This window comes from Ursus americanus, chromosome 21 (assembly GCF_024610735.1).
Source record: "Ursus americanus isolate L20-20 chromosome 21, mUrsAme1.1.p, whole genome shotgun sequence".
NCBI lineage: Eukaryota > Metazoa > Chordata > Mammalia > Carnivora > Ursidae > Ursus > Ursus americanus.
In genome coordinates, this window is record NC_142147.1 from 22,974,043 (window position 1) to 22,998,426 (window position 24,384).

At 37.0% G+C, this 24,384-nt stretch overlaps 1 protein-coding gene across 4 annotated transcripts in view; it reads left to right on the forward strand.

Moving 5' to 3' along the window:
* The window catches only part of NFATC3 (nuclear factor of activated T cells 3), a 120,604-nt gene that overhangs the window by 29,647 nt on the left and 66,573 nt on the right, over positions 1–24,384 (forward strand). For all 4 annotated transcript variants that reach the window (XM_045815004.2, XM_045815003.2, XM_087870518.1 and 1 more), the window contains exons 2-3: positions 9,502–10,636; positions 12,639–12,801. In XM_045815004.2, the coding sequence (XP_045670960.2) occupies positions 9,502–10,636; positions 12,639–12,801 (1,298 nt within the window). The remainder of the gene's footprint in view (positions 1–9,501; positions 10,637–12,638; positions 12,802–24,384) is intronic.

Here is a 24,384-nt window from a genome sequence, read left to right on the forward strand (position 1 = left end):
TGCCCCAAGATTTCATTCTTTTTTTTTTTTTTTAAAGATTTTATTTATTTATTCGACAGAGATAGAGACAGCCAGAGAGAGAGAGGGAACACAGGGGGAGTGGGAGAGGAAGAAGCAGGCTCATAGCGGAGGAGCCTGATGTGGGGCTTGATCCGATAACGCCGGGATCACGCCCTGAGCCGAAGGCAGACGCTTAACGTGCCACCCAGGCGCCCCCCAAGATTTCATTCTTTTTTATGGCTGAGTAAGAGTTGTCCTTATTTTCTTTATAGTGTCTTTTGATGCACAAAAGTTAATTTTTATGAAGTCCATTTCATCCAGTTTTTCTTTTGTTGCTCCTGCTTTTAATATCAAATCCAAGAATCTTTTGCCATGCAGAGAAAGACAATTATCATGTGGTTTCTCTCATCTATGGAACATAAGAACTAGGAAGATCGGTAGGAGAAGAAAGGGATAAAGAAAGGGGGGGTAATCAGAAGGGGGAATGAAGCATGAGAGACTATGGACTCTGAGAAACAAACTGAGGGCTTCAGAGGGGAGGGGGATGGGGGAATGGGATAGGCTGGTGATGGGTAGTAAGGAGGGCACGTATTGCATGGTACACTGGGTGTTATACGCAACTAATGAATCATCGAACTTTACATCAAAAAAAATTAAAAAAAAAAAGAATCTTTTGCCAAATGCAGGGTCATGGTATGTATACACCCTATGTAGTCTTCTAAGAGTTTTATGGTTTTAGCTCTTCAATTTAGGTCATCGATCTGTTTTGAGTTAATTTATGTATATGGTGTGAGGTGGAGTTCAACTTCATTCTTTGTGTGTGGTTATCCAGTTGTCCCAGCACCATTTGGTGAAGGAACTATTCTTTTTCCATTTAATCATTTTAGCATCCTTGTCAAAAATTAATTGGCCATAGGGGTGCCAGGGTGGCTCAGTCAGTTAAGGTCTGCCTTTAGCTCAGATCATGATCCCAGGGTCCTGGGATCGAGCCCGTCATTGGGTTCCCTGCTCATCAGGGACCCTGCTTCTCCCTCTCCCTCTGCCTGCCCCTCCTCCTGCTTGTGCGTGGTCTCTCTCTGTCTCTGTCAAATAAGTAAAATCTTTTAAAAAAATTATTTGGCCATAGATATTTTAGGTTTATTTTTGGACGCACTTATGTTCTATTAGTCTGTATGTTTATCCTTACACCAATACCGTACTGTTTTGATTATTGTTGTTTTGTAGTAAGTTTTCAAATTGTGAATTGGGAATCTTCTTGCTTTTTCCTTTTCAATATTGTTTTGGCTGTTCTGGGCCTTTTCAGTTCCATATAAATTTGAGGATTGGTCTTCTCATTTCTGCAGAAAAAGCCATTGAAATTTTGGCTAGATTGCATTGACTAGATTGCTTTGTGGGATATTTCAGTGTTAACAGGATTAAATCTTCCAACCCATGAACAAGGGAATTCTTACCACTTATTTAGTTCTTTAATTTTTTTCAGCAATATTTTGCAGTAATTAGTGTGCAGGTCTTCTACCTCTTTGGTTACATTTATTCGTAAGGATTATATTCTTTTGGAGGCTGATATAAATAGAATTAGTTTCTTAATTTACTTTTTGTGTTGTTCCTTGGTGTAAGGAAGCACAACTGAATTTTATGTGTTGATATTCTACCTTCCAACTTTCCTTAATTTATTAGTTCTAATTGTGTTTTGTGGATTCTATGGGATCATCTATATATAGAATCATGCCATCTGCAAAGAGATTGTTTTACTTCTTCCTTTCCAATTTGGATACCTTTTATTTCTTTTTATTGCCTAATTGCTCTGGCTAGGACTCCCAGTACAATGCTAAATAGCAGTGGTGAAAGTGGCATCTTTGTCTTGTTCTTGGTCTTAGGGAGAACTCCAGCTTTCAGTTTTTCACCATTAAGTATGATATTAGTTATGGGGTTTTCATAAATCCCTTGATCATTTTAAGGAAGTTCCCTTCTATTCCTAGTTTGCCGGAGTTTTTTTCTTTCATCGTGAAAAAGTATTGAATTCTGTTAAGTGTTTTTCTGTGTCAGTTCAGATGATCCTCCGTTCTAGTACTATGGTAATTATTTTTCAAATGTTGAATCACCCTTGCATTCCTGACCTAAATTCCATTTGGTTTTTTAAATATGCTGTTAAATTTGGTTTGCTAGGGCGCCTGGGTGGCTCAGTTGGTTAAGTGTCTGCCTTTGGCTCAGGTCGTGATCCTGGGGTCCTGGGATCGAGTCCTGTCCGTGTCAGGCTCTCTGCTCAGTGGGGAGCCTGTGTCTCCCTTTCCTCCCTGCTCCGTGCTCTCTGTCGCTATCTCTGTCTCTCTCAAATAAATAAAATCTTTAAAAAAAATTTAGTTTGCTAGTATTTTGTTGAGGATTTTTGTGTCTGTATTCATAAGGGATATTGGTCTCTAGTATTCTTGTATCTTTGTCTTGCTTTGGTATCAGGGTAATACAGGCCTCTTAGTCTGTTCTCTAAACGTTTGGTAGAATTACCGGTGAAGCCATTTTGTTCTGGACTTTTTTTGTTGGGAGATTTTTTGGCTACTGATTGAATCTCTTTACTTGATATATGTCTGTTGAGATTTTCCTGTTTCTTCTGAGTCAGTTTTGGTAATTTATATGTAAGAATTTGCTCGTTTCTTGCAGATTGTCTAATTTGGTGGTGTACAAGTCTTCATCATATTATCATAGCATTCTTATATTTTTACCAACACCAGTTATAATACATCCTAACAGCATCCATTTAGATTGTACTAAACTATTGTTTTCTCAACTTTTTAAAAAATATTCTTGCCTGAAGTTGTTCCATGCAGACTATGCATAGAGGCTAATTCTTTAGTCACTTTAAATTTCACATTGACTCTTAAATAGTAATTGAACGTAATCTCTAACATCTTGTTAAACATCAGGAGCCGAGGAAAACTACTTGAAACCGTTTGCCTTGTTTTGTAATTGCCTATTGATGTTGTTACCAGTGTCCTCAATTTTTCAATCCACCATGTTTGCTGAAAGGTTAATACAAGTTTATTTTCTCTGAGTAAGTTTCTTCACTTGCTGCAGTCAAGCAATTTAAATAAATCACCATTAGAAGATGGTTTTCTGTGCTTGGCTAACAAGCCATTCAGAAACTTTCTTTGGTTGCAGCCTCATTTTTTTTTTTTTTTAAGATTTTATTTATTTATGTGACAGAGAGACAGCCAGTGAGAGAGGGAACACAGCAGCGGAGTGGGAGAGGAAGAAGCAGGCTCCCAGCAGAGGAGCCTGATGTGGGACTCGATCCCGAAACGCCAGGATCACGCCCTGAGCCAAAGGCAGCCGCCTAACGACTGCGCTACCCAGGCGCCCCAGCAGCCTCATTTTTATTATTTCTTTTTTGTAAAGAAATCCTGCTCTGATAAGGTATTCTGTTGTTTTTCTAAATTTTATTTTATTTTCCTGTGAGTGGGGCTGTTGTGATGGATTTACGGTGGTATTGCTGATGTATAGGGTATTCTGATAGTGTAGCCATAATGTCATTGGATGGTAAACATAATACTTTGCCATTTAATTTGATAACAAACTGACCCACACTCCAGTGTGCTCTGGAAGTGTGACTTAGATTTGAAATCCACTTTTCTCTGTCCTGTTTTGATTTGATAGGTATGTACTGGTAAGTTTAAAACAGTGTTGCAGTATGTCAGTATGCAATATGTCAGTATGCAGTTTGTCAGAATGCTGTCCAGTTAGAACTGTGTCATTGCAATTTGTTAGTGGACCATGTATCAGTGGGAGGCAGTTATCTCTCACAGCTGCTCAGCTCTACCCTTGTTGTGTGAGAGTAACCATAGACCTTACATAAACACATGAGCATGGGTGTGTTCCAATAAAACTTCATTTGTGGAGACCAGAATTTGAATTTCACACCATTTTGTGCCATGTAACAGTATTACTTGATTTTTTTCCCCCGCAATCATTTGAAACTCTTCTTAGCTTGTAGGCTATACAGAAACAGGTGGAGGCCAGGTTTGGCCCACGGGCTATATTTTGCCAACCCTTGCTCTATGGTGTCTAAGACATTTACAGATTACTGCATGCCTGTTTGTGACCTCCTAGTGGCTCAAGGAACACAGAGCAAGTAAGTCTTGAGATGGTCAAGTTTCAGAAGCACCATGAATTTGAGAGTTGTAGAGTTGGAAATCTGGACCTAGAACTATTTATTATAGAGAGATTGTAGTAGCTGCTCATATCATTTCCAGCATTTGGGAAGAAGATGAAGCAGCACGCTCCCCAATTTTGTATTCAGATCTCTACCATGCTATAAGACGTTTAAGACAACAACTTTAATAAATACATTACTATAGACTTAATAAACATCAGGGATTTACTAGGGACTAGATATGTAGCAGTCAGAATTGTTCTCAGAGATCATGTCACTCTCCTTGTAAAACTCTATTATGGTTTCCATTATCTTTAGAATAAAATTCACACTTTTTACCATGATCCTTCTAGGTTTTGCTTTTTTTTCAGTTCTCCCCCTTCTGTTGTTGTCTTTAGCAACATATTGGGCCTTTCACTTCCTCAAAGAAACCAAGGTCTTATTTGACTCTCTGCTTATACCATCCCCTTGTGTTGGAGCTATCGCCTTCTCTACCTAACTCAAACCCACACTCACCTTTTCATTGTTTGCTGGTTCCTGTTTTTCTTTCAGGTTTTAGCTTATATGCCACCTTCTCAAAAAGCCTGTCCCTGTACTCTGTATTAAGTAGGTTCCTTCTTTAGTCTCTGCAATTTCTGCCATTTCGTAGTAGTTACAATGTTTAATTTGTGTTTTTGTCAGTCTCCCCTGAGACTGTCCACTTCATGAGGGCAGGGACCATGCATGTCTTATTTACTATTTATATATTTACTTATTTACTATTTATATACCTAGCATCTGGAACAGTTCCTAGAAAATAGTAATGACATTATAAGTAGTTGTTAAATGAATGAGCACTTGGTTTCTGGGATGTCACACTTCTTTGTGTTTTCTTCCATTTCAGTGACTATCCCTTCTCCTTCCTCATTTTTCTTTGTCTCCCTGGTCCCTAAACTTTGGAATCTCCGATGCCTCGGTTGCCTTCTTTCTTCTCCATCTGCACTTACTCCCTAGTCCTCTGTTCTGGTCCTCTCTTTTTTTTTTTTTTAAGATTTTTTTATTTGAGCAAGAGAGTGAGAGAGAGAGAGAGAGCGTGAGAGGAGGGAGGGTCAGAGGGAGAAACAGACTCCCCGTTGAGCAGGGAGCCTGATGTGTGGGGCTTGATCCCAGGACTCTGGGATCATGACCTGAGCCAAAGGCAGATGCTTAATTGACTGAGCCACCCAGGCGCCCCTCTCTGTGCTGGTCTTAATAGCCTTAAATATTATCTGTACATTAATGACTCCCAAATCTATGTGGTAAACCTGAGACTTTATACAGAACTATTTACTTAGTTAGATAGAGACTTTATACAGAACTATCTACTTAGTTAGAGATACTTAGTATCTCCACTTGAAAAGCTTATTGGCATCTCACATTTTATATGTCCAAAGTAGAATTTTTGATTTCCTATCTCCCAAATTTCTCTTTCTTGTTTATTTCAGTAATTATAAATACTGTTCTTATAATAGTCCAGGCCCCAAACCTTGGTGTCATCCTTGACTCTCCTCTCTTTCCCACATCCAGTCTAAGTTCTGTCAGTTTTACCTTACAAACAAAACAAAACAAAAAAACCCAGCTCATTTCTTACTGCTTTTTCTACTTTTTCAGCTTACCACCACCCAGGTCCTATGCTCCATTATTTTGTACCTAGATTATTACAATAGTCTCTTAAATATATGTTAGGTTATTATATATCAGATTATGACACTTCTTTGCTTACAACCCTCTAGTTGTTTCTCATCTAATAATAAAAATCAGTTGTTCTAATGGTCTGTGAAGCTTTACTTTACTAAAAGCCAGTGTCCCTCCACCCCCAGCCCTTACTCTACCCTCTCACTCAGTTCTTTTCCCATTGGCCTTCTTGCTTTTTCTCATAAAATCCAAAAGTTCTGTGTCTTCAGGACTTCGCACTCACTGTTTCCTCGACCTGCAGTGTTTTTCCAATAGACTTCTGTATAGCTCAGTTCCTCTTATCCTTTTGGTATCTCCTCAGGTATTGGAGAAAATCCTTTCCTTATTGCCTTATCTAAATTAACTTTGGTCCTTCTCTCACTTCTATTCTCCTTCCCCTATTTTATTTTTCCTTATAGCAGGTTTTACTATTTGACACATTACTGGTGTTAACCTTAAAAATAAAACTGGCAGTTATTTTACCAGCAAAATGGGTTTATTTGGAATAGCAGAAAATTGTGATTTGAGGCAAGCAAGCTATGGCAAACCATAGGCAAATCTGAGCACAAAAGAATGGAAAGCTCTTTTATGGAGGAAAGTGGGGGAGTTGGGCTGTTTTAATCAAAAAGTCCATTGGCGTTAATTGGAGCTCCAAGTATAGTGACTTTTCTTTGGCTGAGTTGTGACAGTCTCTTATTGGCTGGGCTGTTGCCAGGGCAAGGAGAAAAACTTTTCCTACTCTTTCTTGGGGTGGTAAACTGGTGTTCACTTGCAGTGTTGTTCATCTCTTCTGTTTGGTCTGCAATTGAGGAAGACTTGGAGGGTGTGAGAGCTCCCCCTGCTGGCTTCCAGACTCCACTTTAAATGACATTTTCTTTCCTTTCAGGGTAGAATGGAAGCTCTATGAGGATGAGGACTTTGTTTTGTTTACTCTTGTGTTTTCAGTATCTAGGACATGCCTGTTACATAGCACCTACTCAAAAAATACTTTTTAGGGTTGCCTGGGTGGCTCAGTCGGTTAAGCGTCTATCTTTGGCTCAGGTGGTGATCCCAGGGTCCAGTGATCTAGTCTGCATCAAGGAGCCTGCTTCTCCCTCTGCCTGCTGCTCCCCCTGCTTGTGCTCGTGTTTTCTCTCTCTCTCTCTCTTTGACAAATTAAATAAAATCTTTAAAAAAAATTTTTAAACGAATGATTACTTTGCTTCTGGTCTAGGACAAAATACACATACGTGGTTGAAAGTGAAGAGCACAAAGTTAGCACCCCAAAAGTGGCAAAATGGGAATATAGAAATAAATTGTTTTATCAGTGACCTTGTTGAACTGATGAAATAACCAGTTCTGGAACTGCCCTACCTTTGGAAATCTTGTTATTTTGGAAAATACCCTCCCTCCCTTCAGCTACTTTCAATTGGATTTTCTGTTTTTTGCAGCCTGGAAACATTGTATTTCATACAGAACCATTTTTACTCCTAAATTACATTAAAATTAAAAATAACATCCTGGTTGGAGAAACTAAACTGATACTCTTGTCCTTCCCATGTTGCATGGGAACATGGGAATTGTTATGCTATGCTTACCACAAGTTTATTTTTAAAAGCTTTTTCCTCTAGCTTTTGTCACTGTCAAATATGGGTTTTCTTCTTTGGAGCTCTACTTACCTTGATTCAGTAAGTGGAGTGAGAGAGTGGAGTGAGTGGTGTACTTAAAAAGGTGTTAGAATTTATTAAATACTTCAAAGTTAAAAAAATAATAAAGTATAATATAACATACCCATCTTAAATTTTAAAAAGGGAAAGACAAGGTAATTAACATGTAGTGAGTTCTTGCTAAATATTAATCATTATATTAGATTGCTTGTTTTAAAATGGTGTGTGTTTCAGTTGATACCTTGCTTACGTCTGACAGTTTTGTGGAAAAAACTGCCTCAGAAAACTGAGGTTAAAGCCAGTTAAATAACTTGTCCAAGTTTGCACAGCTATGGAATGCCAGAGCCAGTGTTTAAACATAGGGTTTTTTGTTTGTTTTAATACATGTAAAAACTCTTTACTGAATGTGGTCACTAACCATAGATCATCTTTAAAGTTCCAAAATCTAGGACTTATGGAGATAGTTGAATTATGAGATGCTGGTTAATGGCAGCCCCCTTAGGAGTCTAAAGATCTGTCATTTCCCAGGGGTACTAATGTAATGAAATAATGTGGTCTTGTTGAGTACTTTTGAGAAGAGGCTAAAGGTTTGTGCTTCTCTGTTCTACCTGTGAACAGTTTTGTCTTTGGTTTCTCAGTGATCTTGTTGGAAAAAGTGAAGGTGTTAACCAGCATCTGGTGCTAGTGCTTCAGACTTCTGTCTCTGTGAAAAGGATAATAATCACTCCATTCTAAAAGTAAAGTTGCAAAATACCCTTATTGCTGCATATACTCTCAGTAGGTAATTTGGCAGGACTTGTTTAGTGTTAAATATTCCAGCCAGCAAAGGTTGCATTTTAAAAGCTCTGCCCTTATGGAGTTTACTTTAACAAGCAGTAATAGGTTATAAGCTCTAGTGAGTTATTTTCTAGTTGAGGTAAAGGATCGAGTGGGGTCATGTGGCTCTTCTAACCTGGTCTACTAGGTGCAAAGATCTGAATTCTGGATGGTATGATGTTGCAGGAGAAAGCTGCTATTCTTAATCATAAAAATTTCTTGGGGCGCCTGGGTGGCTCAGTTGCCTTAGCATCTGACTTCGGCTTAGGTTGTGATCTTAGGATCCTGGGATTGAGCCCTGCAGGCTCAGTGCTCAGTGGGGAATCTGTTTAAGAGTCTCCCTCTCCCTTTGCCCCTTTTCCTATTCATGCACTGATATGCGCGCTCTCTGTAAAATTTAAAAAAAAAATTATTTAACAGAAAGTTCTGGTACTACTACACAGAAACTGAGGCCTTGGAGAGGTTAAATCGTATGCCTAAGAGCTCACATTTAATGGCAAAGGTAAACTAGAATCTAGGTCTCCTGAATTGAGTCTGTAATTCTTCTCATTAATAAACTTAGTATGTGTGCTTATTAACTAAAAACATTTCAAAGGCTCTATTCTATCGTTTATTCCATTTTAACTTGCAGACCCCAGATGAGGCTGAATTTATAGGATTTTATCATTTTATAATTCTGTGAATTTTTTTTAGAACTATGGATATGATTATTTCTTTAATAGAAGCATTTATTTTCAGATTTTTAAAATTTTCATTTTAGAAAATGTGGAAATAAGGGGGAAATTACACATATAATTACAAATATAAATACGTAACAATAACATAGTATCTGCAGAAATAACCAGATACATTTTTTTAAGAAAACACACGTTGGGGCGCCTGGCAGGCTCATTCAGTAGAGTCTGCAGCTCTTGATCTCAGGGCTGTGAGTTGAAGTCCCATGTTGGGTGTAGAGATTACTTTAAACATTTTTTTTAAAAAACCCACATTGTCGGTGTTGGCAGAGAAGGGATTTGAATATAAACAAAACACACACACCACTCTTCAGTGGAGCTAATGATATACATTTTATGTCCAACTTTTTTCTCTCAAGATTATTATTTACTTTCTCATCTAGTAATTTATACATCTAAATTTTCTAATTTCTTGTTTTGTTGATTTTTTTTTCTTTTTTCTTTCCTTTTTTTTTTCTTTCCCCCATAGATCTTGAGCCAGACGACTGTGCATCCATTTACATCTTTAATGTAGATCCACCTCCATCTACTTTAAACTCACCACTTTGCTTACCACATCATGGATTACCGTCTCACTCTTCTGTTTTGTCACCATCGTTTCAGCTCCAAGGTCACAAAAACTATGAAGGAACTTGTGAGATTCCTGAATCTAAATACAGCCCATTAGGTGGTCCCAAACCTTTTGAGTGCCCAAGTATTCAAATTACATCCATCTCTCCTAACTGTCATCAAGAAGTAGATGCTCATGAAGAGGACCTACACATAAATGACTCAGAAAGGGAATATTTGGAAAGGCCTTCTAGAGATCATCTCTATCTTCCTCTTGAGCCATCCTACCGGGAGTCTTCCCTTAGTCCTAGTCCTGCCAGCAGTATATCTTCTAGGAGCTGGTTCTCAGATGCATCTTCTTGTGAATCTCTTTCACACATTTATGATGATGTGGATTCGGAGTTGAATGAAGCTGCCGCCCGATTTACTCTCGGATCCCCTCTGACTTCTCCTGGTGGCTCGCCAGGAGGCTGCCCTGGAGAAGAGTCCTGGCATCAACAATATGGACTTGGACACTCCTTGTCACCCAGGCAATCTCCTTGCCACTCTCCTAGATCTAGTGTCACTGATGAGAATTGGCTGAGCCCCAGGCCAGCCTCAGGGCCCTCATCAAGGCCTACTTCCCCGTGTGGGAAACGACGGCACTCCAGTGCTGAGGTTTGTTATGCTGGGTCCCTTTCACCCCATCACTCACCTGTTCCTTCTCCTGGTCACTCCCCAAGGGGAAGTATAACAGAGGATACCTGGCTTAATGCTTCTGTCCAGGGTGGATCAGGCCTTGGCCCTGCACTTTTTCCATTTCAGTACTGTGTAGAGACTGATATCCCTCTGAAAACAAGGAAGACTTCTGAAGATCAAGCTACTGTACTACCAGGAAAATTAGAGCTCTGTTCAGATGACCAAGGGAATTTATCACCATCCCGGGAGACTTCAATAGATGATGGCCTTGGATCTCAGTATCCTTTAAAGAAAGATTCATCTGGTGACCAATTTCTTTCCGTTCCTTCACCTTTTACGTGGAGCAAACCAAAGCCTGGCCACACCCCAATATTTCGGTGAGTTGATGGAAATGGCTGCTGGTCATTTTTCATGCTTATGGGTTATTGGCGGCATGTGACTACATTATCTATATGAAGTGGTTTGACCATTCCCCTCCCCCTCCTTTTTTCAGTGTCTTTTGTACAAATTAATTAAAGTCTGCATGTATTTTCCATTGAGTCTTAAAAGGGCCTTTAGATAGGCTGGACTTAGCATTTTAAAAGCATATAGGTAGTGAATTGTAAATAATAGTAAATTACATTTAAGAATCCCTAGAAAGAATTTTCTTACCTAAAAAAGTTTCTTGTAAAAGGTTGATTATAGTATCTGTTAAATTACTAATAAAACTAATTGTGAGTAAGCTTTTTATATTTTTAAGAGCTTATTGTACAAATGAAATTTGTATATTATGGCAAGCGTTTTTCACAATTTTTTGTTTTTTGACGTTATAAATTTGACTTTTTTATTAGTGTAGAGGAATTATACATTTTATGTATTCAAATCTGTATTCTGTATGGCTTTTGGATTTTGTGTTATATTTGAAAGCCTTACCCCAGTCTAAAATAATTAAAAATAAACAAAACTCTAACTTGTGCATTTCTAATAAAATTTTTATTTACATATTAGTTTTATAATATATGTATATAATATATAGTATTTGTGTGTGTGTGTATATGTGTGTGTGTGTGTATATATATATGTATATGTATATTTGAATCTTGAATCTAGCTAAGGACTGGAGTAGAGATCAGTATATAACAACTTTATTTTCCAAATGACTGATCAGTTACCACAATCCTATTTTATAGAATCAATCTGGTCTGTAATTGATTAGAAAAGACAGCTTTTATCATGCACATGGTAGAGTTGGGTTTGTTTACTTTTTTTTTTAATGCTTCTTCATTGGTATGAATGTTTATTTCTGGATGCAGATCTTTAGAAAAACAAAATGTGGAATTATGGTATTGAAGACACCTTTAAGCCTATCATGCATGCTGCTTCTGAAAATTATCTTAATCTTTTTAGGGGTTTGCTTAAGTCTGTGGAACAGTGTGGAAACTAGCTAAGAGTTGAAATTGAGTTGTTTTAGACTACTAAAATTAATACCTTTGCATTTCATAGTAGTTAGTAAAGCTGAGCTGGGGACATTCAAAGAAATGAATGATAGGAATGATAACATTTCAGAGGTGGAAGAGACCTTAAAAGTCCAATTTCACCAGTCACTAAGAAGATATTTTTAATATAAATCATTGTAGCTTTGGGTCCTTTAATATTTGACCTATAGATATATAAGTTATTTCTTTTTTAAATCCCACATTTTCAGTGTTAATATATCTGAATTAATCTGTATCCCTTTAAGCTGTTTAAATTATCTTACTGATCAACTGACATTTTCTCTAAAATTGACATTTAGAGTGCTGCAGTGATAGATAGGCCTTATATTTTTTCAGCCAGGTGTGTAGTGAAATTAAATTTGTGCTTCAAATTGCAATATACTGCCAACTATAAGCAGTATTTCAGTGAGACAGGGAAAAGAGCAATAGGGAGGAAGTGGGGAAGCAACATGTATAACAGACGAACTTCCGTAGCTAAACACCAGGGACGGAGACATATGTGCTGAGATACAGGGATGTTTGGATCCTTAGAGAGACACTGATACACATACACACAGATGGACATCTTTGCTTAAAAAATTAAATTATTCTTTTGTTTTTATAATTATGTACACATAGTTGAGAATCAGTTATAGTTTTATGGAATGTTAGAATTTGTCCTTTAAAAAAAAATAGGAAGCCAAGAAGTAGTTGAAATTGATTTTATTCTTCAGGTTAAAGAATTATTTATTAAGTACAAACATATTCAGTGTTATAGCTTATTAAGTGAAGTTTTCTTTTGCAATACTTTGCTTCAGAGATCATAGGAAGAAAGAAATGTTGGTTGCTAGCAAAGAAATGATTTGGATCATTGCTTGGCAATAATAGCATGGTGAAATGCATTTTTTGTGTGTTTTGTTTATAGCACATCTTCATTACCTCCACTAGACTGGCCTTTACCAACTCATTTTGGACAATGTGAACTGAAAATAGAAGTGCAACCTAAAACTCATCATCGAGCCCATTATGAAACTGAAGGTAGTCGAGGAGCAGTAAAAGCATCTACTGGGGGACATCCTGTTGTAAAGGTATGAGTTGGGGCTTTTGGAGATATCATACATCTGTTGATGATATAGTCTACTCATTTAGGTACTACTGAGCTCAAAGAGAGAAAACTCAAAGCTTGAAACCCTCTGTTGAGGTTTTGTGTTCTTGTTGATATGGCAGTGCTTCTGCATTGAGGGTTTTTTGTTTTTTGTTTTTATTTTGTTTTGTTTTATTTTCTATACTGAAAAACAGTCTTTTAATCGATTGTGGACTGCCTCTCCAGCTGGGGAACTCTGGGGAAAGAGTATAGTGGTCAAACAGTTGTTTTTCTCTTAAAAGAAAAAACAAAACCACAACTGTATTATGCTTATAAGTATAATATGTGCTCATTTAAAATCCAAGTAATACCAAAAAAGTAGAATAAAGCAATAAATTACCCCAAATCTAAACCCCTCAGAAAGGGGTGCTTGGGTATTTCAGTTGGTTAAGTGTCTGCCTTCAGCTCAGGTCATGATCCTGGGGTCCTGGGATTGAGCCCCACATCAGGCTCCTTGCTCAGTGGAGCCTGCTTCTCCCTCTGCCTGCCACTCTCCCTGCTTGTGCTCTCTCTCTGTCAAATAAATAAATAAAATATTTTTTAAGAAAATAATAAACCCCTCAAAAATAAGTGGTTGTTAATGTTTGATTAACATTTCAGATAATTCTCTGTGTATATTTAGTGAAAGACTGAATGGATGGCTAAAAAATAGAATAAATTTTTTAAAGATAAGATTATACTGAACATCTTTGTGATTAAAATATTTAATTTATTTTTATCTGAATTTATTAGAAGAAAAAAATTAATGTGAAATCATAAAAATTATGTAATATTGAGTGTGTGGAATATATTTAATATGTAAGTTTTGAATCATAACAGTTGAATATTAACTTCAATTTTATTTGAATGAAACATTTTAAAAATGAAGCAGAGGTAAAGCTAAGAACTACTGAATCTTAGATAGTGTTATTCATGCTCAGAGGTCCTAAAAAGATCTAAGGTCAAAGATAATAAATAAATTATTGAAAAACTGAATCATCGTTTAATAGTTTGAATTGACTCCCTGCTTGAAAGGTGAGGTGATTGTCTATCTTAAACTTCTCCTGCTCTACCCTCTACCTCCTGAATTTTGTTGCTTATATTATTTTTTCCTGCTGATGTACAGCCATATTCCCACCCTTATACCGGGCCATCCCCCATTGTTTAGCTTTAGTCCTGTATCAAATTGAATTCAATAATTACTACTGATTTTTACTTATTTTACTGTTAAGTGTTTTTGTTTGTTTAAGGAGGGCTTTGGATTCTACATTTCTTGGGTTCTTTCATGTTTGAGAATGTTTGTTGCCTTAAATACTCAAACATCAGAATGGCTGTGTATAATAATATTGAGTCACTCATTTTCTCTGTCAGAACTTGTCTTAATGGCATTGTGTATTGTGGAGAAATTAATTATATCTGAAGTGAATTTGAACAAATACATTTTATGAACTATCATTTTCTACGTCTAAACAGTATTTCATAGTTCTTGACAAACAAAGCTTTACATTTTAGGGGGATTTTAAAATGACTTGTAGTAGGAAATGTCAGTTACAGAAGGAAATCAGGGGGAGCCTGGGTATCTCAGTTGGCTGAGTATCCAGCTCTTGGTTTTGGCTTGGCTCGTGATCTTGGGGTTGTGATATCGAGCCCACGCTTGGCGGGGAGTCTGCTTGGGATTCTCTCCCTTTCCCCCTCCTCCTGTGTGCACGTGCGTGCTCTTTCTGTCTGTCTCTCAAATAAATTAATTAATTAATCTTTGAAAGAAAGAAAGAAATCAGATTTGTGGTTACCAGTGATGGAACTGGTTGAAGGTTGTCAGAAGGTACAGACTTCCAGTTACAATATAAATAAGCACCGAGGATGTAGTATACAACATAATGACTAGTTAACTGCTATATGGTATATTTGAAAGTTGCTAAGAGTAGATTCTAAAAGTTCTTATCACAAGGAAAACCACCTTTTTTAAATCTCTCTCTCTCTCTAATTTTTTGGTAACTATATCAGGTGATGGATGTTAGCTAAATTTATCATGGTAATCAGTTCACAATGTATATAAGTCAAGTTATTATATTGTGTATCTTAAATTTATTCAGTGCTTTGTCAGTTGTCATAGGAATTCTGACATTTGTTGGAGTCATATTTTCTTAAAAGAGAGCTTATTTCACTTAGAATAAGGAAGACGATTCTTTACTTCATTTCCTGTATCTTTGACTTTTCTTACCACGAAAGAAATTATTTACAAGTGCTTAAATGAACTAATATTTTTTGAGAGTCCAAGTGATTTGTTTCCACAGTATTCCTTTAGTTAAAAACTGGTTCTCTCTCGGGCGCCCAGGTGGCTTAATGGGTTAAGTGTCCCAACTCTTGATTTCGGCTCAAGTCATGGTCTCAAGGTGGTAGGATCGAGCCCTGCGTCTGACTCAAATCTCTCTTTCTTTCTCTATTTTTTCTCTGAAATAAATAAAATCTTTTAAAAAAATAAAAACTGATTCTCTGTTGGGGCTCCTGCCTGGCTTGGTGGAGCATGCAACTCCTTGTCTTGTGGTCATGAGTTTGAGTCCCACGTTGGGTGTAGAGATTACAAAAAAAAAAAAAAAAAAAAGTTCTGTGCTTAAGGGAAGACTAACACTTTTGGTATCATCAGTGCTTTATATTTTCCTTGTCAGTGACTTACCTTTTTTTGGAAGATTTTATTTATTTGAGAGAGAGAGCACGAGTGGTGGGGAGGGGCAGAAGGAAAGGGGTAAGCAGACTCCCTGCGAGCAGGGAGCCCAACTTGGGGCTCTATCCCAGGACCCCCAAGATCATGACCTGAGCTAAAGGCAGATGCTTAACTGAGCCACTGAGGCACGCCTTACCTTCTTCTTTTTTTCTTTATTCTTGCTTGAAGAATTATATCATTATACTTGAAATTACTGACTTAACCAGAGTATGTCTGGATGTTGATGGTTCTTTATCAGTCTGTCCTAGTACCAGTGATGCTCCTTTCAATCTAAGATTCTTCTTTCATGTAAGAAAATCTTTCTATATTATGTATATGTATATATTTCCTGTTCCATTTGTTTTGTCCTTTACTTCAGGGACTCCAGTTACTATTCAGATGTTGACTAGTCTTTGTCCCCCATGTCTTTGTGTTCTTTTCTCTGGCTACTTTAATGTCTTTTCTTATCATTTATCAGGATTTTTTTTTAAAGCTCTGCTCTGATATTTTTGATATATTTGTCACTCGTGGTTTTTAATTTAGCTTTTAGATCTGCAGCTGTGTTTTGAGCTTTAATTTGCTACATTAGCTCCATTTTCCACTCATTTGATATTTTATCATTCCATTTGGTCTCATGATTTATTGAAGTTATAGTCTTAAATTTTTTAGTGTGGAACATTCAATGGCAATCAGTTTCTGGGTTTTGTGTGTGTGTGTGTGTGTGTGTGTGTGTGTGTTTTGTTGAGGGGGAGGTTTTGTTTTCGTTTTTTTAAGGTGGGGGGCTCAGAGGGAGAAAGAATCTTAAGCACATTCCATGCCCAGCTCAGAGCTTGATGTGGGGCTGGATCTCACAATCCAGAGATCATGACCTGAGCCAAAATCAGAGTCGGACTCTTAACTGACTTAAACCACCCAGGTGCTCTTTCATTTTTATTAAATTATTCAAATGTCTTGTATAATTTGTTCCTTTTTTAATTAAATAAAAACAAAAAATGAATACTATGATTGCCTAATTGCCATGCCTTTTGTCACCCATTTTGTTTGAGAACTTTGGTCTACAGCCTGAGAAGATTGGGGAAACAGGTACAGAATTAGTTTAAGGTAGGACTTGTTGAGTTTGGCTCAAGAGAGTGAACAATATCATGTATGTGTTAGAGCCCATTCTCATTACTCCAGTATGTATCATATTTTCATGAGCTTTGCTTGTTCCCCTAGTACAGCACAGAGTCCTGGAAGATGGTAAGCACTCCTGACCTTTTCTGTCTCTGCCAAAGGCCCTGGAGCAGAATGTAGTATCTTTTATTCTTGAGGGAAAGTTTTTCCTTGACTTTTTTCAGAGCTGGCTACTTACAGTTCTGATTTACTTTGCTGTAAATTAGTTAGCATTGGTTAGCATTTTCTGTTTTATTTTCTCACTTTATTACTTTTATTCCATTAATTTACTTACTAATTCTATTTATTCTTATTACTCTTCCAGGTGGATAAAGGTATGAATTAGTTAGCAGTTCCACCACACAAATCAGAATCTTAATCTTCTGTTTTGCATTTCTCATACTGCCCCTACTACCACCACATACATATACATTTTGTTTATTTTGTTAGGTATTGGGGGAAGAAGATTGTGATACTATTGTCTTTATCCAAAAATTCTTGTTAGCACTGCATGATGAGAGCTGGTCATTTCAAATTGTTAATAAAACCGATGCCTGATTGTGTGTACTGTACCACACTTGCAGGGTTGTGTACTTTGTATGGCCACTCTTAATTTGTGTATGCCTATTTCTGAGACCTCATTTTTTCCACTAACAGAGATGGCCCTTTTCCAGCAACTGAGAAGACTTTTTGTAGATTTCTTTGCTATTCTGAGAGTTTTGTAATACTCAGGAAAGGAAGGCATCATTTGCCATTCCAGATTGGTCTGACCCATCACACATAAGAGTGGCATGTTTTGTTCTCAAGACCAAAAAAAAAAAGCCCTGATTTTGTTCTCTGTGTATTGGCTTTTTTTTTTTTTGAACATTTTATTTCTGTGTAAGAATATATCACTAAAGTACAAGTCTTAATATGTACAGCTCAGTGAATTTTTAACATATGCACACACCTATGAAATACCACAAAGGTTAAGATATAGAATATGTTATTTTTTAAAGATTTGTTTATCTTTTTATTTGAGGGCAGAGGGAGACATAAATAGAGTCTTAAGCAGACTTGTGCTAAGTGTGGAGCCCAACGTGGGGTCAGTCCCACAATCCCGAGATTACGACCTGAGCTGAAACCAAGAGTAGGACGCCCAATTGACTGCCCACCCACGTGCCCCAATTTATAGAATATTTTAAGCACCCGGAAGTCCCTCCTAATTTGTATCCCCCAACGAAAGGTAATCTTGCTTCTGACCTCTTATCATCATAGATTTGTCTTTTTATTCTCGAATTTCATATAGATGGAATCATACAGTATGTCCTATTTTCTGTCTGGCTTCTTTTATTCAACATTATGACTGTGAGATTCATCCGTTGGGGGGGTAGTTTTCTTTTTCTTTGCTGTGTAGTATTCCATCGTATGAATTTGCTATAATTTCTTCATCTGTCATCCTATTAATAGACACTTGGTTTGTGTTCAGTTTGGGACTATTATGAATAAAGCTGCTATGTTCTTTTTTCTCTTTTTTTTGCATATCTTTGTAATTTTAATTCCAGTATAGTTAACACACAGTGTTATATTAGTTTCAGGTATACTATATGTATCTTTTGATAGACAAAAAGCCTTCACTTTTTTTAGTATATGTCCAAAAGTGGAATTGCTGGTATTTCAAAGTACCTGTACCAATTTTTACTCCTAACTAGCCATATATGAAGCTGTCAGTTACTCTACATCCTCACCAATACCAATACGTGGTTGCTGATAATTTTTAACCATTCCAGTAGTATTGTAGAGGAATCATAGTGGTTTTAATTTGTGGCTTCCTGATGACCAGTGATGTTGAACATCTTTTTTTTTTTTTTAAGTTTTATTTATTTATTGGAGAGAGAGAGTGAGAGAGAATGTGAGTGGGGTGAGGGGCAGAGGGAGAAGCAGACTCCCCGCTGAGAAGGAAGCCGGACAAGGAGCTCGATCCGGGGACTCTGGGATCATGACCTGTGCCGAAGGCAGATGCTTAACCAACTCAGCCACCCAGGCGCCCTTGAAAACCTTTTTATATGTTTGTTGTTTATTTGGCTGTCCTCTTCTGTGAGGTGCCTGTTCATGTCTCTTGACCAGTTTTTAAATTATCTTTTTCTTATTGATTGATTAGGAGTTTTTAATATTTTGAATAGAAGTTTTTTGTCAGATAATATGCATTGCAAATTTTAAAATTTTTTCTCATCTTTTTCTTGCTTTTTCACTTTCTTAATTGTGTGTTTTGATGAATGAAAGTTTTTAATTTTAATAAAGTCCAAATTGTTCATCTTTTTTTCATGGATAGTGCATTTGTTTTATTTACTAAGATTGACCTCTTAATAATTAATATTGATGCCTCCAGTCCATGAATATGGTCTGTCTGTTTATTAAGGTATTATTTAATTCCTCTTTGCAGTGTTTTGTAGTTTTCAAAGTAGAAATCTTTTACATCTTTTATTTCCTGTGTTCTGTGTTTTTTTTTTTTTTTTTTTAAAGATTTTATTTATTTATTTAACAGAGATAGAGACAGCCAGCGAGAGAGGGAACACAGCAGGGAGAGTGGGAGAGGAAGAAGCAGGCTCACAGTGGAGGAGCCTGATGTGGGGCTCGATCCCATAACGCCGGGATCACGCCCTGAGCCGAAGGCAGACGCTTAACCGCTGTGCCACCCAGGCGCCCCATGTTTTTTATGCTATTATTGTATTTTTATTTCATTTAATTTTTTGTTCCTAGAATACAGAAATGCAATCAATTTTTTTAATGTTAACTTTATATTTCTAGACCTAATAGTTTATTTTAGCTTCTTTTGGGTTTTCTAAAAAGTCAGGGTCATCTTTGAATAATGAGTTTTACTTCTTTCTAATTTTTATACCTTTTTCCCCCCAAATTTTTATTGTGGTAAAATACACATAACGTAAAATTTACCATCTTAGTTATTTTTACATGTGCAGTTTAGTGGTATTAAATACATTCATAATGTTGGACAACTTTGACCACCGTCCATCTCCATAGCTCTTTTTATCTTTTAAACTGAAATTCTGTACCCCACTTCTTCTCCCTCCAGCCCCTAGAAACCACCATTCTACTTTCTGTCTCTATGATGTTGACAGCTCTTACTACCTCATATAAATAGAATCATACGATATTCATCTTTTTGTGACAGGCTTATTTCACTTAGCATAATGTCCTCATGGTTGATCCATGTTGTAACATATATCAGAATTTCCTTCATTTTAGGGCTGCATAATATCTCATTGTATACACAACATAATATCTCATTGTATACACAATATCCCTTGTCCATTCATCCATCAATGGACATATGGGTTGCTTCTACATTTTAGTTATTGTGAATAACATTGCTATGAACATGGATGTGCAAATATCTTTTTGAGACCCTGCTTTCACTTCTTTTGGGTATATACCCAGAAGTGGAATTGCTGGATCATGTGGTAATTTCTACTTTTTTTTTAAAAGATTTTATTTATTTATTTGTCAGAAAGAGAGAGTGCACACACAAGCAAGGGGACTGGCAGGCAGAGGGAGAAGCAGGCCACCCGTTGAGCAAGGAGCCCGATGCGGGACTTGATCCGAGGACCCTGAGATCATGACCTGAACCAAAGTCAGATGCTTAAGTGACTGAGCCACCTAGGCGCCCCTGCAATTGTTTTTTTAATATCCTAGTCTTAATGTGTGTCTTCCAAAAGGGGAAAAAGAAAAATGTGGTTAATTTGTAAATGGGGAGTGCAAAATAGAAAGAAGTTGACTGTTCTTTTATTATTAAATTGGTTTGAGAAATGATTGATACTGATACATATATTTAAATGTCATATATCATGTATATGCGATATATATACATGTGTATGTATATATATGTAGTCTCATGTCTTTTTATACTTTATGGTTAGGGACTGTATAATTATGCAGCCATAATGTTTTTGTGTTGTGGGTATAAAAAATTTCTGTAGTGCCTTTGGCATGTACAAACACAGTTGAGAAACATGCAGGTTAGTCTTAAAATTAAACTAAATTGTTTACTTGTTGCCAGGAAATTAATCTGTAATAAATTTAACAGAGTGTATAATGAGTACTTAATCAGATTATTTTTCTTTTTACTACTTAGCCAAATATGGGAAAATTATCTCTTTAAGTCAATAGTTTTTATTGGAGTTCTATAGTGAAAATGTACATTTTCATCATTCATTAGGATTGAAAGAGACTTGCAGATCTTAACGTTATGAATTTGTTTTAAATGTTTTAACATATAGATTCTCAGTATCTTTTAGAATAATTTTTAAATTTTTAGAACAAATATTTAAAAGAATTTTATTTTCATATGGATATTTTTCCCAAAGTGCTAAAAGACAACATATTTGAATTGCCAAATTCAGTGGCATTTTACAGATTTGTGCTGCTGCTAATTGCAAAAATTTACTTTTTTGTAGTGCTTTGTAGTTCATAAAAGGTTTTCTCAGAGTTTATATTTAATATTCATAATAGTTCTTTGAAAAACGTAAGGCAAGTACATTGTGCAGGTGATTTAAGATTACACATGATGTAGGAGTGCCTGGGTGGCTCATTTGGTTAAGCGTCTGCCTTCAGCTCGGGTCATGATCTCAGGGTCCTGGGATCAAGCGCCACATCTGTCTTCCTGCTCAGTGGGGAGTCTGCTTCTCTCTCTTCCTCTGTCCCTCAGCCTGCTTTTGCTCTCTCTCAAATAAATAAATAAAATCTTAAAAAAAGAAAGATTATATATGATGTAATTGTAGAGATCTTAAACCCAGGTTTTTTCACTCTGCTGTTATGTTTTCTATTGTACCATATTGCCTCTTATTACTACAGATAAGTTATAATTTCATAGTGCTTTTCATTTTATTAACTACTTTCACATTGTCTCATTTAATTCTCCAGATAGGCCTTTTTAGATACCCTGATCTTTGATTTAAAGTCACATGCTGTTTCTACTACCTTTATAATCCCTGATAAAAATCTTAGACCTTTGTTTACCATTATTGTAGTTTAAGCTCTCTTGGATTAATCATGTTAGGCTCCCTACTATGACTAAGACTTCCCAGTTCTCTGTGGTTTAGGACCCAAAAAAGGAAGTTTATTTTTTATTTTCTTAGAGATTGTCACTCATGAATTCAAGATCTGTCCATCTTGTGATGCTGTCCTCTTCAATACACGGCCTCCATGGTTCCTAGGAAAAGCAAAGGGAGTATAGAGAAGGTGCATAAGATATATGAACCTGGAAATTACTACCAGTTGTTACTTCTCACAGTCCTCTGACCAGAAGTAGTCACATGTCTACTTATGTAGACAGGGACTATGAATAGTAGTCCCTGGATTGGGAGTCTTTCCTCAGCAACAGTGTGGTCTATACTATACAACATGACTCTACATAACTCTTTGGTGTCAGCATGTCTTCTCTGCCATATCCTGTATACAGTATTGATCTTTTAATTTATATTCAGGAGTTTAATAGTAGCTAAGTGACTAATAGGGTTCTGCAGCCACACTGCTTGGGTTTGAATCCTGTACTGCACTTTGGCCAAGTAACTTACTGTATGTTTGGCCAAGTGTCTTTAACTTTTCTAGATTTTTTCAAATTAAATCAGTCATTGCTTAATTTATTCATCCATCTATCCTTTCACTCACTCAGTAAATATTTTTTGATTGCTCACTACGTTATAGACAATATTGTAGATGCTGGGGATCTAGAGATAAACAAGACCAAGTCCTGCCCTCATGGGCCTTACTTACATTATACTGAGAAGAGACAATGAAAAAATAAATAAAATAATATTACAATGTTGTAATGTAATATTGAGAATTAGAATGTGATGTGATAAGAGGCTAATTATGGGGGACTTTACCTTTGGTATCTTTTTTATAAAATGAGCATAATATCATCCTACCTAAGAATTGATATGAGGATTAAATGAAACATTGCATGTACAGAACATGGCATAGTACCTTACACAGAGTAAATGCTCAGTAAATGTTGATCAATACTTTGTGAACCCTGATGAAGAATAAGTAGCAAAGTAAGAGTAAGAGAGCATATAAGTGGGGGGGTGGTTAGAATCTTAAGCAGACTGTGCTGAGCACAGACCCCAGTGCAGGGCCCGATCTCACAACCCTGAGATCACCACCTGAGCTGAAACCAAGAGTCAGTCTGGTTGCTTAACCGACTGTACCACCCAGGTGCCCCTGAAGTAAATAATCTTATTTGTTAATATGGTCTGCAACTATTTAATACATTCAAGCCAGTCTTACTATAGCTGGGGATTTGGTGGGGGGAAATCAGACATGTTTCCTAGTTCCATGAAGTTTACAGTTTGGGGAAGCTTGCAAATGAGATAATAACAGTGAAGTAGGATAAAGGTTTAATGGAGGAAATTCACATCTCCAAAAGAGCAAATAGGTGAAGGGGTTGAAATGGGCATTGATTATTTGAAGAAAGTTTGTAGCTCATTACTAAACATTAGCCAGAGAAAAGATAGATACTAAGAAAGGAAAAGTATTAAGTAGAGGGAAGAGTTTAGAACTGCACTATCCAGGGGTGCCTGGGTGGGTTAGTTGTTAAGTGTCTGCCTTCGGCTTAGGGCGTGATCCCAGAGTCCTGGGATCGAGCCCCGCATCGGGTTCCCTGATCCGCTGGGAGCCTTCTTCTTCCTCTCCCACTCCCCCTGCTTGTGTTCCCTCTCTCACTGGCTGTCTCTCTGTCAAATAAATAAATAAAAATCTTAAAAAAAAAAAAGAACTGCACTATCCAATCTAGTAGCCACTGGCCACATTTAAATTTAAATTAACCAAAATTAGAAATTGAGTCCTTTAGTTGCATTAACAGCATTTCAAGACTTGGTAGGTGTGTGGCTAATGACTATACTGTCTTCTTTTTTTTTTTTTTTTTTTAGGGAGGGAGGGAAGTGATGAGAGAGAGAAGAGACAGAGGGAGAGGAGGAGAGGGGGAGAGAGAATCTTAAGCAGGCTCCACGCTCAGTGCAGAGCCTGATGCAGGGCTTGATCTCACAACCCTGAGATCATGACCTAAGCCAAAATTAAAAGTCAGATGCTTAACTGACTGAGCCACCCAGAAGCCCCTACATTGTCTTTTTAACGAATGATGTTGGAGCAGTTGGACATCCATAGGACATCCGTTTATTTTCCATTCAGAAAATAAATCTGAACCTAAACTTCACATTTTACACAAGAATTGATTCCACATAGATCATGGATTTTAAAAAAAATGCAGATGTAGAAGATTTTTATTATTACTGAAAGTTCTGTTGGGCAGTTAGTTAGTTCTGTTGGTTTGATAGCTAGCAGGGAACAGGAACAGGTTGAAGATTGCAAATATAAAGGGGTAGCACAACAGAGTTCCTTTGTGGTGTTGGAAGAGTTCCTTATTCTGACTGTGATGTTGGTCACTTGAATCTGCACTTGCGATAATATTGCATAAAGCTACACATACATTTTATTATACGGTGATAAATTTATTGAGGCACAGATATTTTGTATTTTTAAAATTTATTTAAGAGCGCATGTGTGAGTTGGGGGAAGGGGCAGAGGAAGAGGGAAAATCAGACTCCCCACTGAGCAGGGAGCCTGATGCAGGCCAATCCCAGGACCTGGAGATTGTGACCTGAGCCAAAAACAGACACTTAACCAACTGAGCGACCCAGC